Raw genomic sequence first — 14,953 nt, 5'->3', positions numbered from 1 at the left:
GCAAATCATGAGTTGTACTAAGTTTAAATCAAATAGAAAGAACGTAACCGTTGTCGGTCACCTACTTTCTTTTCAGAAAATAGGTACACGTTATTGATATAAATAGTAACTTTCAATTCCTTTAAGCATTTCTTAACCGTTCTATTCTCAGGATCAGGATCGTTCTCATTCATATACCCATCTTTATCTGAGTGTCGCAACTTTACCGCTAAATGTCAAAACGAAACAACCCTACAAAATAGAACCCAATACCCTACAAACAAAGGTGTAGGGCATCCAAAGAGATTAGGGTTGTGACAAGTCCACGAGGAAGGGTATGCACCAAAACAAAGACAGCTCTTGAAGAGAGAGAGAGGATAAGAATTAGAAGATAGAGAAAGAAGAAAATGTCACAACTCATCCTTCAGACAATGGTTGGTCCACTCGTGTTTAAGCTTTAAGATCGATCGTGGAAGCAATCGAATATCGTTATCACTTTTATTGTCATATTATCACTCTGTCAAACAGTGGCGTAGCTCAATGTTTAAGATGAAGAATTACAGATGAGTTTTGAATGAAGGGACGAAGATGGTTGAATGATTAATTGTTGCTAACTTTGATTTGATGTTTAGTCGACCGAGTTGGTGTTCATATACGATGTATTTGTGAGACGAACATGACCCATAAAGTTTAAGTATGTGTGTTGGTAGAATGAATGCTACAAGAAAACTACTGTGTGTGTGTTTATGTATTGGTGCATTGAATCTTCGCCTAATTATTGTATTCAAAGAGGGATGAACTAAGCTATCAGTTGACGTGTTCGTAAAGCTAATTAACATGCCATAATTAATTCTCTCGTATCTGAAGATAAGATGACTAAGAACGACTTTAAAAAAATGAAATTTACTATCTATATCAATAAGGTGCAGCTTGTTTTTCGGTGGCTCAATCATAAGAACATCATGGTTAAGTGTGTTACGAAACGTGGAAGGATTTGGGTTAGCGTTTAGGGTTTAGGGTTCACCCGTGCGAGGGCTCCACAAATTTTCCATTTTTTTTTTAAATAAGAAAATTAATTAAAAGGGTAATTAATGCAATAAATTGAAAGATTCCATCAATTGTTGGGCCACACGTGTGGACTTTGACTTATGGGCCAATGTCCCACACGTGTGTCTTTGGACTTGTAGACATTGGCCGGCCCAAATGACCAATAGCTCTTCCCCCACCTTTCTTTTGATCCATCTCTTTCACCATTTATTTACATATAATACATTTTTTCCTTTAATTTTATAATTTAGCACCATTTTTATTTAAAAGTTTGCTATTTAGTCCCTATAGTTCGAGCTTATTTTCAATTTAGTCCTTTCGGATTTGAACTATACGTTCAACCAAACCTGATTTATTACTGTATTCATGAAGGATCTCGTGTGGAAACGAACTGATGTTTTTTTTTTTTAATTTGTTACTGTATTCATTAGTATGAGACCTTTTACAGAAACAGAAAGTAAAGTCGTGAAAAGTTATGCAGTGGACAATATCATACTAATATGGAGATCCGTTATTTTTATCACCGTGTCAGAGTCATACCCTTATCTTAACTTAGTTAATGTCAATAGAACGTGTCAAAAAAAAAATTGTGAGACTCAAAGGTATAGTTCTAATGACTCGGGTGCCGAACAAAGGGTGTAATTTGTTCGAGGTCTCTAGAGACAGAAGCCTCGAAGATGGGTATATAAGTGGCGGACTCTATCTCCATTGATATGAGGTTTTTGAGAAACTCACGTTTGTGAGATCCCACATCGGTTAGAGAGAGAAACAAAACGTTCTGTTTCGGGTTATCAAGTTTTTTTAACACCCCTAATTATACCTGATCGGGTTTAATGGTTTTCACATGTTCTTTTAACTTAATCTTACACCAATATGAACAATGCCCTAAAAACTTGTTCATTATGCTATATATCTTACACAAAGGGCAACACTACTATATTTTTAACAATCCTAGGGCCGAAACCTACTCCCTTCGTACGTTTGCTCGAGTATTTAACTCGTACGAGTTCTTATCATGTCAAACTACTATCAAACCCTAAAATTTAAAACACGTACCATTCCTAACTGGTTTCATTTCACTTATGATTTCAAATACTAAGCTTGTAACAGCCTAAGTCCACCGCTAGCAGCTATTATCCGTTTTAGCTCGTTACATATTACCATCAGCCTCACGATTTTAAACTACGTCTACTAGGGAGATGTTTTGTACACCCTTCTAAGGAATGATTCATTCTCCTCTCTAACCGATGTGGGATCTCACAAACCCATGATTCAAAACACTTTCTTCATCAGTATATGATCGAGATCACTGTAAAGACTCGAGAGGAACGTAATTTAAGGCCGAGCTTCGTTTTCTTTTTGTTGTAATTTGTTGTTGATTTGATGTAAAAGTAGGTAGAGCATAATACTAATAATTTGAAGTTGATAGAAGAAAAAGAAAGAAGTAGGAAGAGGGGTGAGTGAGTGGGATGCCCTGCACCGCTGCACATGGGTTAGGGTTTGAGTATTGGGTGACACAAACCCTACAACTTCACATGTCCAAATTAAGTGGGTTCCACCCTTTTCCCTTTCAAACCTAATGAATCTATGCACATGACTTGCCCTTCACCCCCTCCATGTGGGCTCCTATTCCCCCACCAACTACACAATTCTTTTTTACGGTTCGATTATCGAATCTCGTCTTAGTTTCAATTTCGTATATGTTACGAGAAAACCATCGATTTAACCTAAAATTTTAAGTTGTTTGTACAAGTGAATCGATGTTAATTATCGGTGTAGGTAGAAACTTTCAATTTCTTTTCTATCTTATCCTTTGGTTCACTCTCGTTCGAATATGGTCCTGATTCATTCATGTATCCCTCTTTTACTCGGGTGTTAGAAGATTAGAGATCAATTAGACATGTCATTGAAAGTTTTTGAGGTTTATAAGATGCAAAATTCAATTGAAAAATGAAGGATGTTTGTATAGGTTAGAGCTCACCATTTTAATAGCTTTTGTGAGATCCCGTATCAATTGGAGAGGGGAACGAAACATTTTTTTATGAGGGTGTGGAAACCTCTCCCTAGCATATGCGTTTTAAAAAACTGTGAGGTTGACGACGATACGTAACGGATCAAAGCGGACAATATCTGCTAGAGATGGGTTTGGATTGTTATGAAAGGGAGTGGACACCGGGCGGTGTGTAGGGTGGATTGTGAGATCCCACATCGATTGGAGAGGGGAACGAGTGTCAGCGAGGATGCTAGGCCTCGAAGGGGGTAGATTGTGAAATCTCACATTGGTTGGAAATGGGAACGAAACATTCTTTATAAGGGTGTGAAAACCTCTCCCTAACATACGCGTTTTTTAAAACCGTGAGGTTGACGACGATACATAACGGATCAAAGCAGACAATATCTGCTAGAGATGGGTTTGGATTGTTATGAAAGGGAGTAGACACCGGGCGGTGTGTAGGGTGGATTGTGAGATCCCACATCGATTGGAGAGGGGAACGAGTGTCAGCGAGGATGCTAGGCCTCGAAGGGGGTAGATTGTGAAATCTCACATTGGTTGGAAATGGGAACGAAACATTCTTTATAAGGGTGTGAAAACCTCTCCCTAACATACGCGTTTTTTAAAACCGTGAGGTTGACGACGATACATAACGGATCAAAGCAGACAATATCTGCTAGAGATGGGTTTGGATTGTTATGAAAGGGAGTAGACACCGGGCGGTGTGTAGGGTGGATTGTGAGATCCCACATCGATTGGAGAGGGGAACGAGTGTCAGCAAGTATGCTAAGCCCCGAAGGGAATAGATTGTGAAACCCCACATCGGTTGGAGAGGGAAACGAACATTCTTTATAAGGGTGTGGAAACCTCTCCCTAGCAGACGCGTTTTCAAAATCGTGAGGTTCACGACGATACGTAATGGATCAAAGCGGACAATATCTACTAGCGATGGATTTGGATTGTTATGAAAAGAAGTGGACACCAGGCGGTGTGTAGGGTGGATTGTGAGATCCCACATCGATTGGAGAGGGGAACAAGTGTCAGCGAGGATGCTAGGCCCTAAAGAGAGTAGATTGTGAAATCCCACAGTTAGAGAGGGGAACGAAACATTCTTTATAAGAGTGTGAAAACCTCTCCGTAGCAGACACATTTTGAAAACTGTGAAGCTGACAACGATACGTAACGGACCAAAGCAGACAATATCTACTAGCGGTGGGTTCGGTCTATTACAAACAGGGGTGGGGACAGCTTGCAAAGACACTAGGCCTCGAATGAGGTACATTGTGAGATCCCACATTGATGAGAGAGAAGAACGAGTACCAACGAGGATGCTGAATCCCTAACAGGGGTGGATTATGAAAACCCACATCGATTAGAGAGGAGAACGACTCATTCTTTATAAAGGTATAGAAACCTCTCTCTACTAAACCATACAATATCTACTAGCAGTAGACTTGAACGGTTAATTACATATAACATTCCCGATCAGCCTCAACAAATCAATACCATAATCATCACCCTAAACTTTCTTCACCACTTAACAAGCATGGGCAACAAACAGTCACAAACCCTTTTCTTTCCAATACATTGATTTCATCAAATCATTCATTCAACAATTATGATGATGATCATAAGAAATTTTCTCACTCATTTTCCTTCACTTTCTCACCATCCAAACACGTATATATATATATATATATAGTAATCTTTTACGAAGTGGGGCATTAAGGAAGTCTTTGATGCAATTTGATAATGTGGCCACCATGGTGAACGTGGGCATGCAATTTTGGGAACAACATCTCAACCAAATTGCACTAAAATCTCTCAATCTTGTGCGCATGCTCTTCCTATATTGCTATGCTTTTGATACATCAAACACTTTGGTAATATATAATTGCAAGAACTTGCTTTTCTTTTGTTTGTTTTTTTTCAACAAATAGTTTCGAGTGTTGTTGGTACCCATTTTTAAAGACTTGGTTTTTATTCTTTTCCCATCTTTTTGAAGGCAACATAAAGCACTTTGCTACTCATATAGGGCACACCCCAACATCTCCATATTCCATGTTTTATTTTCCAACCCACTTTAGTGGGTGTGGACAACCAATACTATTCATTCAAATTTATCGACTTTGATTCATTTCAGCAAAAGGGTCACTCATCAATCCATTTATCTTTTAGGTAAAAAACGCTCTGTGAGGATAGCTTTCACTGTTGAGAAGCAAGGAGTAGATAACATGTCGCAGGGGTATGTCGGAGCCATCCGGTGTCGATTCCAGATTCTGAATCCTGGGTATGAGTCGTTAAGACTAAACGTATAATTTAATCTTAGTGTACGATAGGTATATAGGAAGTGAAAGTCTCGACTTTGATTCATTTCAGTAAAAGGGTCACTCATCAATCCATTTATCTTTTAGGTAAAATACGCTCTGTGGGGGTAGCTTTCACTGTTGAGAAGCAAGGAGTAGATAACGTATCGCAGGAGTATGTCGGAGCCATTAGGTGTCGATTCCAGATTCTGAATTCTGGGTATGGATCGTTAAGACTAAACGTATCATAATCTTAGTGTACGATAGATGTATAGAAAATGAAAGTCTCGACAATCGAGCGTAAGAGGCAAAAAGGGTAAACTTGGCAACTTAGTATAATTCAATTGATACGACATATTTTACTAAAAAAAAAAAAAAAAGTTGAAAATTTTAAAACAATATCTAATGAATATAATCTTTGGATGAGAAAAAGGAGCCGTCAAACCCAAGAGAAAGGCAGAGAAGACGGTGGAATGCTTACTTTTATAATGGAATGATAACGTCACCCCTTCGTCATTTATCCCCACAAAACTTGGATGCTCCACCTCACATCACCCTCCACATGTCACCGTCTCACAAATCTCTCACCCCAAAACCCCATCCATTGGTGATAATAAAATAAATAAATAAAATAAATACATAAAATAAATAACCCGCCTCACCGCCATGTAGCTTTAGCCCACAGCTCCCATCCTCACCGGCGGGTTATTTTCATTCTGTTCCCATTATTATAACCACATACTCATAATATTATATAACCCAAAACAAATAGCATTACACAAAATCAAACAGAATTCATGGAGAAGAAGAATATGGGATTTGAAGAGACCGAGCTCCGGCTCGGTCTACCGGGAAATAGCGGTGGAGGCGGAGGCGAATCGGGAGATGTCGGAGCTCGGAAACGAGGTTTTGCTGAAACTGTCAGCAGTGACACCATTTCCAAGGTTGATCTCAAGCTTAACCTTTCTTCGAAAGAAGTCGCCGGGAATGACATAGCTGTCGATCCCAACCCCGGTAACAAAGACAAGACTGTCCTTGCAACGGATTCGGCCAAACCTCCGGCTAAGTAAACTTTTGAAAATTATTCAATGTGACTGTCACAACTGAGTTAGAGTTGTATAGTTGTTAGATAATTAGTTTGTTGTTCGTTTTGGATACGAAGGGCACAGGTGGTGGGATGGCCACCGGTTCGATCGTTCCGAAAGAACAACATGTTGGCATTCGTGAAGGTGAGCATGGATGGCGCGCCATATCTGCGTAAAGTGGACTTGAAGATGTACAAGAGCTACAAGCAACTCTCTGATGGTCTAGCCACCATGTTTGGCTCCTTCACCACCATTGGTAAGCTTTTCTTAAGAATTTTAATTCTTAAATTCATCTAAAATTTTAAAATTTTGTTTAAATTACGAACTCGAGAAAATTTGAATTCTATGATTAGATTTTAGCTACGAAATTGTAACCGTTACTCGTAATTTAACCTATTTCTTCATTTCTTTGGTGGGTTTTTAGCTTTAAACTCGGGTTTTGTTTTCATTTTGCTTTTATTTGTATTATTTGAGGTAACTGTGGATCTCAAGAAATGAAGGACTTCATGAACGAGAGCAAGTTAATAGATCTTCTGAGTGACTCAGATTATGTTCCAACTTATGAAGACAAAGATGGCGACTGGATGCTAGTCGGAGATGTACCATGGGAGTACGTTTTAATCGTTGGAGCTATTATTTCATCAAATAAATCTTCTAAACTTTGTTTTGATTCGTTTATTTTTTACATACATAGGATTTTTGTTGAATCTTGCAAACGTCTCCGCATCATGAAAGGAAAGGAGGCCATTGGACTTGGTACGTGTATTTTTTTTAATTTTCAAATAAATCATCTTAACCCTAAAACAAAGTTCATGTCACTCGACCTTGCCCTAAAACTTTACGTGACATTAAAAACAATTCTCTAACGGGAATCATCGACCAAAAAAACGTACGAAATGGAATGATTTTCATAAACTAGGCATTAAATCCTCTCCTCTTGTTCTTGACAGCACCAAGGGCCATGGAGAAATGCAAGAACAGAAGCTAAAGCAAGAGAAAACCAAAGGCTGCAGCTTCTCTCGATTCGATCTCGTCTCAACTTATTCTAATTATCGAAGCATCGATGATCTAGTAAAAGTTGAGATTGGGATAAAAGATTCGAGGAACGAACGCATGTTGGTTTGATGGTTCGGGTGTTTCATGTGTATGATTAAGTTGTAATATGGTTGTATACCAAGAAGTGAAACCCTTTTTAAGTGGTAGTTTCAATATTGTGATACAAACTTATTTGTTTTTGAGTTGAAAAACTTGGCTTGATTTGTCTAACAACCTTTGTTTAAGTATTATTGCTGGATTTGGGTTTAAATAATGAACTCCTTTGTTTGGTTGCTTCTACTTTAATTTTTGAATGATTGATTCTTGAAATTAATTTCTTGTTATTTTTATATTTTATATGAAGAAATTTTGATAGAGAATAGGAGAGGGGAGGCCAATAATTAAATGGAAATGTTCCAATTTCCATATGAGTGAAGGGAACAAGATCATGTGGATGTTGAAGGAGGGCATTTATGTGGATGACCCATTCATGTTTATGTTATATACTCAAATGCAATGCCTTTGGCTTAGCTTTTAATAAATTTTGGGTATTAATCATACTTTTGATGTCTCTCTTTGTCGATCATCCACATGGGGATTGGGACATTGTGTGCTCGTGATAGGTTAATTATGCATCTCGTGTGCCTGTCTTTCGAGTGTCTTTGCATGTGTGTGTGTTTTTTCGCCTTTAATTTGGACTGAAACTAAGAGAAAAGGTTGTTAGAGATAATGTTGTAGCAAGAAAATAATTGTGGGACATTAAAATACATCTTAATGTTAAAGAGGCTTTACCGGTAAGACTTCATCGAACCAATTCAATTCAAAGCTATCAGTTCGATTGAATTGGTTCACGAATTACTTGGTAATTAGTTTAAGTTGAACTGAACCAACATGAGGACACAATGCAAGCTAACATCTATAGAAGCATTACATTGAAGGTAGAAGATCGAAATATCAAAAGGCCAAGTTATCTCGTTAATGAGAATGATGGCGGTGTCGATATAATATCGATATGGCAAACCTAAAGAAACATCAGGCTGATCATAGTTGAGCTATGGCATGCCCATTTAGCCAACTGAAACCAAAATTAGTCTCAAGACACTTTGAGCCTTCATCAAAAACTAATTCATGGGTTAGAATCTCACCAATGGATTTGACTGACATATGCATCAATTGAATCAAGCATGAAGCTGGATGAAACCAAACCAAGAGCCGTCACTAGTGGAGGTCACCATGAGAGTCCAGATATAAACTCCAAGTGTTTGATCTAAACTCCAAATCTCATGCTCGAAAACCTCGAGAACGAACCTCGAGAACCTGAACTTAAATCTAACTGGAATCTCAAGTATAGCTCAAATGATGTAATCATAAATAATTATTATTCTTTATTGAGGAAAAAAAATTAAGTTATAACCCTGAATGAGTTTTCCATCTATGGCTTGGCTCTGGGTACTATACTCCATACTGAAACATGAGGTTTTAGGAAGAGTGGCTGTTACAAAGCGAAATGTTTACAGAAGCGAGGCACTATGCCTATATAACCCAAATGGCCTGGCATGGTGCACTCTACCATCATTGGCTAATAATAATTCACAACTCACAAATATTATCAGTGTACACCCAGAAAAAATAAGACTGCTTCTCAACTGTTCAACACACATGAATATTACAGTGATGGCTTCCTACCCTTCTTCGTTTCGAACCATTATCAGATGACTGCCAACAAACACAGGGAAAAGAAAACAGGATGACTACTAAATTCAACAACTCGAAGTTCATAAATATCTGATCCTTTTATGTATATACTTTTAATATTCCCAGCATGTGTAGATTTGGATATTAGTTGAATCATGAAGTCGTAACATGTGAATTGATAACATCAATTAAGAAAGAAATGATATTACGTGAATTGTGTTAAGCTGATGGTTAAGTTATATATTAGATCTTTCTATGCATATGTTCTTATTAATAACCTTTTGGTTTAGACATCCATACTAATAACAAGAATTTCTGACTTACCAGTGAACTGACAAGAGGTGGAACTCTAATACGTTTTGAGCCATCTGCCAAGCGTTTACATGAGAGTAGGTTCTCCTCGGGTGAAGCAGCCTTTTTAAGCTGAAATGGACAAAAAAAGATGCACATTAACATCAGAATTCTAGCCCATCCTTGAGCCATCTACCGTGTACACGGATTGTTCCCACTCTTCCAGATAACCAATCCTCAAATGCAATAGGAGAATAAAGTGAAGTAGCCAATTTGTGTACCTGACTTCGAATAGCTCCAACTAATAACTCCTCACAATCTGATGCATGCACATTACGTAAACTGGGGCACTGAAGTAACAATCTCTCTGGGAGCACACATATATTCAACATTATTAGGTGCAGAACTTGCAATCCGATATATGGATAATAGTCAGTTTCAAGGAGATCATCAATTAAGAGGCAAGGGAAAAATAATCACCTGGATGCAAATTCTTGCAAGAGTTGAGATTGAGATCATCTAGTTGTGGGCAGTTAAGATATAGAGCCTGCATATAAAGAACAGATTAAGAATGCAGAAAATAATGGTGTAAACATTTGATAGCTAATGACTAAAGAGTCTCACATCTAAACCGGAACAACCCCATAAACTCAGCTTTTTCAGGTGGTTATGTTTGATGATCAGCTTCTGGTAAATGAGGTGAAACTTGGAGTTTGGCGGTTTAGATAACTCATGATCACCAATTTCAGATGTAGAATCCTGAGAATTAGGGTCACAAATAGTCATCCCACAATCCATGAGTTCAAGAAGTGGCAATTCAGCTGTTGCAAATTGTATGCCACCTGAAGATGAGGATGCAACTTCATCAGTGATCGGAAACCAAGAACCAGCATACTCAAAAGTTTAAATAAAAAATGAAATTACACAAAAATCAGATATAGAGATGTGAAAGTACTTGAAGTGATGTTAGGACAAAGGGCAAGGAGAAGTCTAGACAATGTATCTGGGAATACATTACAGATCATTCCTATTCCACTGTCACTGATGCTGGACCTGAAAACCAAATCAATGGTCGATTCAGATAATCTTTTTCATACTAATTATCGCTTCAGAATAGTTTGATATCAAAAAGCTTGCTTTAGAGATTTAAGTAAGCATTTTAAATGCAAGAGATAATAAATTCTTCAGCAATTCACTGCAAGATCAGTTCTATTATTCACACAAACATGTGATTCTTAACATTGACTCCTTGCATCAACCCTTGATGGCACTTGCTAGATTAATCTTAAGATTACAATGGCGTGTGAGATTAGTTAAAAAAATGCATACCCACTAAGATCAAGCAATTCCAAGTTTGGATAGCTTGAAGCAATAGAAGCAACAGTTCTATTAATTCACACAAACATGTGATTCTTAACATTGACTCCTTGCATCAACCCTTGATGGCACTTGCTAGATTAATCTCAAGATTACAATGGCGTGTGAGATTAGTTAAAAAAATGCATACCCACTAAGATCAAGCAATTCCAAGTTTGGATAGCTTGAAGCAATAGAAGCAACAGTTCTATTAATTCACACAAACATGTGATTCTTAACATTGACTCCTTGCATCAACCCTTGATGGCACTTGCTAGATTAATCTCAAGATTACAATGGCGTGTGAGATTAGTTAAAAAAATGCATACCCACTAAGATCAAGCAATTCCAAGTTTGGATAGCTTGAAGCAATAGAAGCAACAGATGCATCAGTGATGTCAGCTCCAAGAACAAGTGACAGCATCCGCAATCCCCTGATCAATGCAAAAACAGAAAAACATCAATCCACGGTATTATTCATGAAAACAAAGGATCTACCCTGAACAATCAAGAAAGGAAGAAAAATTACTCGGCACTAGCTCATTGCAATGCTAAAATAGTACTAGTAGCACAAACCTCAATTGTCCAGCTGTGAGTGCTAGTACTACAGCATGTGATAGACGGAATGATGAAATGTGTACATTCTGTAATCTTGGGCAGCCCCTTACCATGCCATCAACCATCGCAACAAGATCAGTCCTATCATTTTCATGACGAGAAAACTCCAAAGAAATCTCCCTTAAATTGGGGCAATTGAAAGCCTGTCAAAATAGTAAGTGGATGAGCAAATTTCTATTCCAGAGAGCTAGCCATTGTAAGAGATACAAGGAAAAGAGGTATAACCATCTTAGAAAGGGAGCAAAGATCAGAAAGCCATAGTGTGCCGAGACTTGATGAACAGAGGGAAAAACTCCCCAAACTAGAACAACCTTCCATCTTAAGACTCTTAAGACAACGTTTATCGGCAACAAAGCGACCAAGCTCACCACTGTATATTAGAAAGAAAAAGAAAATGGCCAAACATCAGGCATTGGATCACACTTTCAGCTATGAACTTAAGTTGTCACTATTTTTCTCATCTCACCACTTTCACATAGTCAATTATAATCACAGATCAACAAAAAGAACATAAACAAAACAGAATCAGTACTAGACAAAGTAAGACGCATAGGTATTGAATTACCCTGTGATGCGATTTATTGATGATTGGGACTTAGTGATCTCCAGAGCTTCAAGATTAGGGCATGAGAACGCAATGCAAGCCAACATCATCGAATCCAAATCGCTGCTACAACATTAATTTATATGTTAAAACACTCAGATCTTCCAACTACATTTCCTAATAGTATTCAATAAGGCTGATCTCCAAAATTCCGTAGAAATCTCATAAAAAAAAAAAGGTAAAAAGAACAGTAAAAAAAAATCTCATGAGCTAGCAAGTCGGTAATTGCAAGCTAAATTTAGGGAGTTGTTGAAGAACAACCTAGTCAACCACGGATAAATTTCATCGGAATCAAAAATCATCAACTAAAAGTACTAATGCCATCAAAAACCATGGATTTAAAAAAATCAGGTCCTCGTTACTCTAGTTCATCATAGATCAAATCACAATTACTTCAGCTACACACTTTTAGTCACATATAGTTCAACAACGTCCGGATCCAGTTGATTTTTAACAGTTCAATTAAAGTTATTGTCACATTAAGTCATCAGAACCAGATCGTCAAATAAACCGATAGATCTAAACCGTGTCCGATCAAAAACCCTAACCTTTCCAATCTAAGCGAGAGTGTCACAAGTCCAGAACACTTCTGCAACAATGAACCAACAAATCCAAACTGAGCCTTAGGCGGAACTCTCAATCTCAACACCTCCGCCGCTCTCCATATCTTCTTGGTAGTCTCTCTCCAGCCCTTACAAACCCTCGCCGCCGACAAAATCCCAGCCGGCGGCAGCCTCCTCAAAATCTCCCAAAGACAACTCGCAGGCAAGCATCCAGAGGAATCCGGATCGATATCGGGATAATCAAAGACCGGCTCAGCCTCGTCAATGTCATCGAAATCAGAGTGGAAGCCGCTGCGGAGGTCATCAGCATCATCAAAGGAGAGGGCACGGCGTAGATGAACGTGAGATGAGGGGTCAATAGTGGAACAGCGAGCGGAATTGGAAGAATCGGTAGTGGGAGGGGAAGTGGTAGCGGTATTGGTAGTTGAAGGAGTAAGGTTACAAACATGGCCTTTCTTAGGGAGGCCACATCGGCCACAGTTATAGCTTCCACGCTTCTTGCCGCGCTTGAGATCGGAGTTGTTAGTGGTGGTGGCGCCGCTCTGGGGGTGGTGGAAACGCTCCATAGCGGCGGCGGAGGGAATCGTGATAGAGAGAGAGATGGAGAAGAAAAAAAAAAGGGTTAATTGGGATAAATGAGAGAGGAAGTGCGCGGGAGAAAGGGTCGATTTCGCGCGTTTATTTTGAAAGAATTGGGGGAAAAATTATTTATATAGGTGGAGCGTGTCATAGTGAAATGACCAAATTGCCCATTTCCGTTGATTTTGCTGAGTTGGAAGTTTGGAGAAAAGCACGTGAGGGCTTTGCTCCTAATCTATCCGTTACTATTACTCCATTTCAGCCTTCTATTTATTTATTTATTTATTTTGGTTTTAGTTTATGAAATTAAAATTTATTTTAAAAATATTAATTCTTTCAATTAAACCCGAAAAAAATCATGGTCATTTTGGTCTTTTGATCATTTATGTCGTTTTAATGCATACCCATGTTTAATCATGTTATTATTAATAAATTATTTTTAATAAATCGAGCGAAATGTATTAAACTTTTATTACGACTATTATTAAAGATGACATTAAAAATAAGGTATTAAAAAAATTAATGGGTGGTTGGAAGAATTAGGCAAATTATTTGGGGGGCATTTAAGTCATTTAAGAATGTGAAGGATTTTTTTTATTTTTATTTGGGTGGACATTAATTCACCAAATAATATAATATATATTTTAAGTTTAAAATTTATTAAAAAATTATTTTTACAGGACTATATTCGAATGAAAGTAGTCATAAAAATATGACGACTAAAAAAAAGAATTGAAGATTACTATCTATACCAATAAGGTGTATTTTTCTTTACATTTACTCGATCATGTTGGATGACATATTTTAAATTTGACGGGAGTGAAGACAAAATATGCTGAAATGACTCGTGTTAGTTTATATGGATAGTGAGTAAATAACGTGACCATATATACAGGGAATATCGAGGTTATTAGGTGCGAAATTTGAATCAGTGAACTATGAAATTACATTAATTTAAAATAGTATTTAGAATGTGAATAAATTTAGATTTTTAAATAGTTATCTTACTCTTAATATTGAAATATTTTAATTTAAAAATTATATTTTCACGATCAGCATATGGTAATCATATGAAAGATCATGTTCGTATAATTATCTATTCAAATTTTTATTATATCTTTTTGATTAATTCTGAAATTATTTAGAGGGTTTNACGATATTGAGCATTATATTAAAATTGGCAACAAATAAATAAAAATTAATGTAAAAAAATTATAAATTATTTGTAAAACTCATTAATAAATAGCTTTTTTAAAAACAGAATAATTTATTCATATTGATTTCCATCTCACAATTATAACAAATAGAAGTATTTTAGGAATAAAGTAACATGCTTGCTTAAAATGTCCGCAAACGACAATATTTTTTTTATTTTTAATTCAAATAATATGAAAAAAAATAAAATCGGGTCAAAGATGCCAGCGATATGTTGGACCTCAACGGCAAAATTGAGGGGCAGTTTCGGTAATTCGGTGGCAAAATACGAAAGGTGTGTCAGATCGCACGTGCCACTTTCTCTCACTACATCTTCGTGTGTTGGACCCACAGACATTGTCTTTACACGCATGAAGATAACAATTAAAGAAAAAATTATGATACTAAAATTACAATATTTACTTTCTTAAATGAAAAAATATTGAATTAATTTTCGACATATCGATATTTTTATATGTTAATTTGTTTGACATCGAGACGAAATGGGTGAATCTCAAAAGTGTTCTTAAATTGCTCCCGGTTGAGTTTTGTTACTTTATAAATTTTTAGAACTCAAAAAACATTGTTAAATTATGATCTGCAATTCA

The 14,953-nt window shown here is 37.1% G+C and overlaps 2 protein-coding genes across 3 annotated transcripts; one reads left to right on the top strand and one right to left on the bottom strand.

Moving 5' to 3' along the window:
- The first annotated feature begins 5,980 nt into the window (after window positions 1-5,980).
- Window positions 5,981-7,745, top strand: LOC111778192 (auxin-induced protein AUX28-like). Its single transcript, XM_023657880.1, has 5 exons — window positions 5,981-6,391; window positions 6,488-6,666; window positions 6,885-7,020; window positions 7,105-7,166; window positions 7,361-7,745. Exons 1-5 carry the CDS (start codon window positions 6,123-6,125, stop codon window positions 7,396-7,398), a joined length of 684 nt encoding a protein of 227 aa, XP_023513648.1. The 5' UTR covers window positions 5,981-6,122; the 3' UTR covers window positions 7,399-7,745.
- Window positions 7,746-8,812: 1,067 nt separating this feature from the next.
- Window positions 8,813-13,239, bottom strand: LOC111778127 (F-box/LRR-repeat protein 17-like). 2 transcript variants are annotated; one of them, XM_023657790.1, is made up of 11 exons: window positions 12,558-13,239; window positions 11,971-12,075; window positions 11,631-11,775; window positions 11,364-11,548; window positions 11,117-11,221; window positions 10,387-10,484; window positions 10,056-10,273; window positions 9,912-9,978; window positions 9,713-9,798; window positions 9,465-9,563; window positions 8,813-9,161 (listed from the first exon to the last, which is right to left on the bottom strand). In XM_023657790.1, the coding sequence occupies exons 1-11, from the start codon at window positions 13,136-13,138 to the stop codon at window positions 9,096-9,098; spliced, it is 1,755 nt and encodes a 584-aa protein (XP_023513558.1). In that variant the 5' UTR covers window positions 13,139-13,239; the 3' UTR covers window positions 8,813-9,095. The 2 variants fall into 2 exon arrangements, with proteins under 2 accessions (XP_023513558.1, XP_023513559.1); XM_023657791.1 differs by having other exon boundaries at window positions 11,971-12,072.
- Window positions 13,240-14,953: the final 1,714 nt, after the last annotated feature.

This window comes from Cucurbita pepo, chromosome LG17 (assembly GCF_002806865.2).
Source record: "Cucurbita pepo subsp. pepo cultivar mu-cu-16 chromosome LG17, ASM280686v2, whole genome shotgun sequence".
NCBI lineage: Eukaryota > Viridiplantae > Streptophyta > Magnoliopsida > Cucurbitales > Cucurbitaceae > Cucurbita > Cucurbita pepo.
Note: the sequence above shows the minus strand (reverse complement) of the source record. Positions and strands in the feature narration are given on the sequence as shown.

Coding starts and splice junctions, on each gene's coding strand:
- LOC111778192 (XM_023657880.1), top strand. CDS start 6,123: ATGGAGAAGAAGAATATGGGATTTGAAGAGACCGAGCTCCGGCTCGGT. Junction 6,667..6,884: donor TGGCTCCTTCACCACCATTG/GTAAGCTTTTCT, acceptor GTATTATTTGAG/GTAACTGTGGATCTCAAGAA. Junction 7,167..7,360: donor AAAGGAGGCCATTGGACTTG/GTACGTGTATTT, acceptor TGTTCTTGACAG/CACCAAGGGCCATGGAGAAA.
- LOC111778127 (XM_023657790.1), bottom strand. CDS start 13,138: ATGGAGCGTTTCCACCACCCCCAGAGCGGCGCCACCACCACTAACAAC. Junction 10,274..10,386: donor TTGTCCTAACATCACTTCAA/GTACTTTCACAT, acceptor CCTCATCTTCAG/GTGGCATACAATTTGCAACA. Junction 9,564..9,712: donor TTGGAGCTATTCGAAGTCAG/GTACACAAATTG, acceptor TGTCCATTTCAG/CTTAAAAAGGCTGCTTCACC.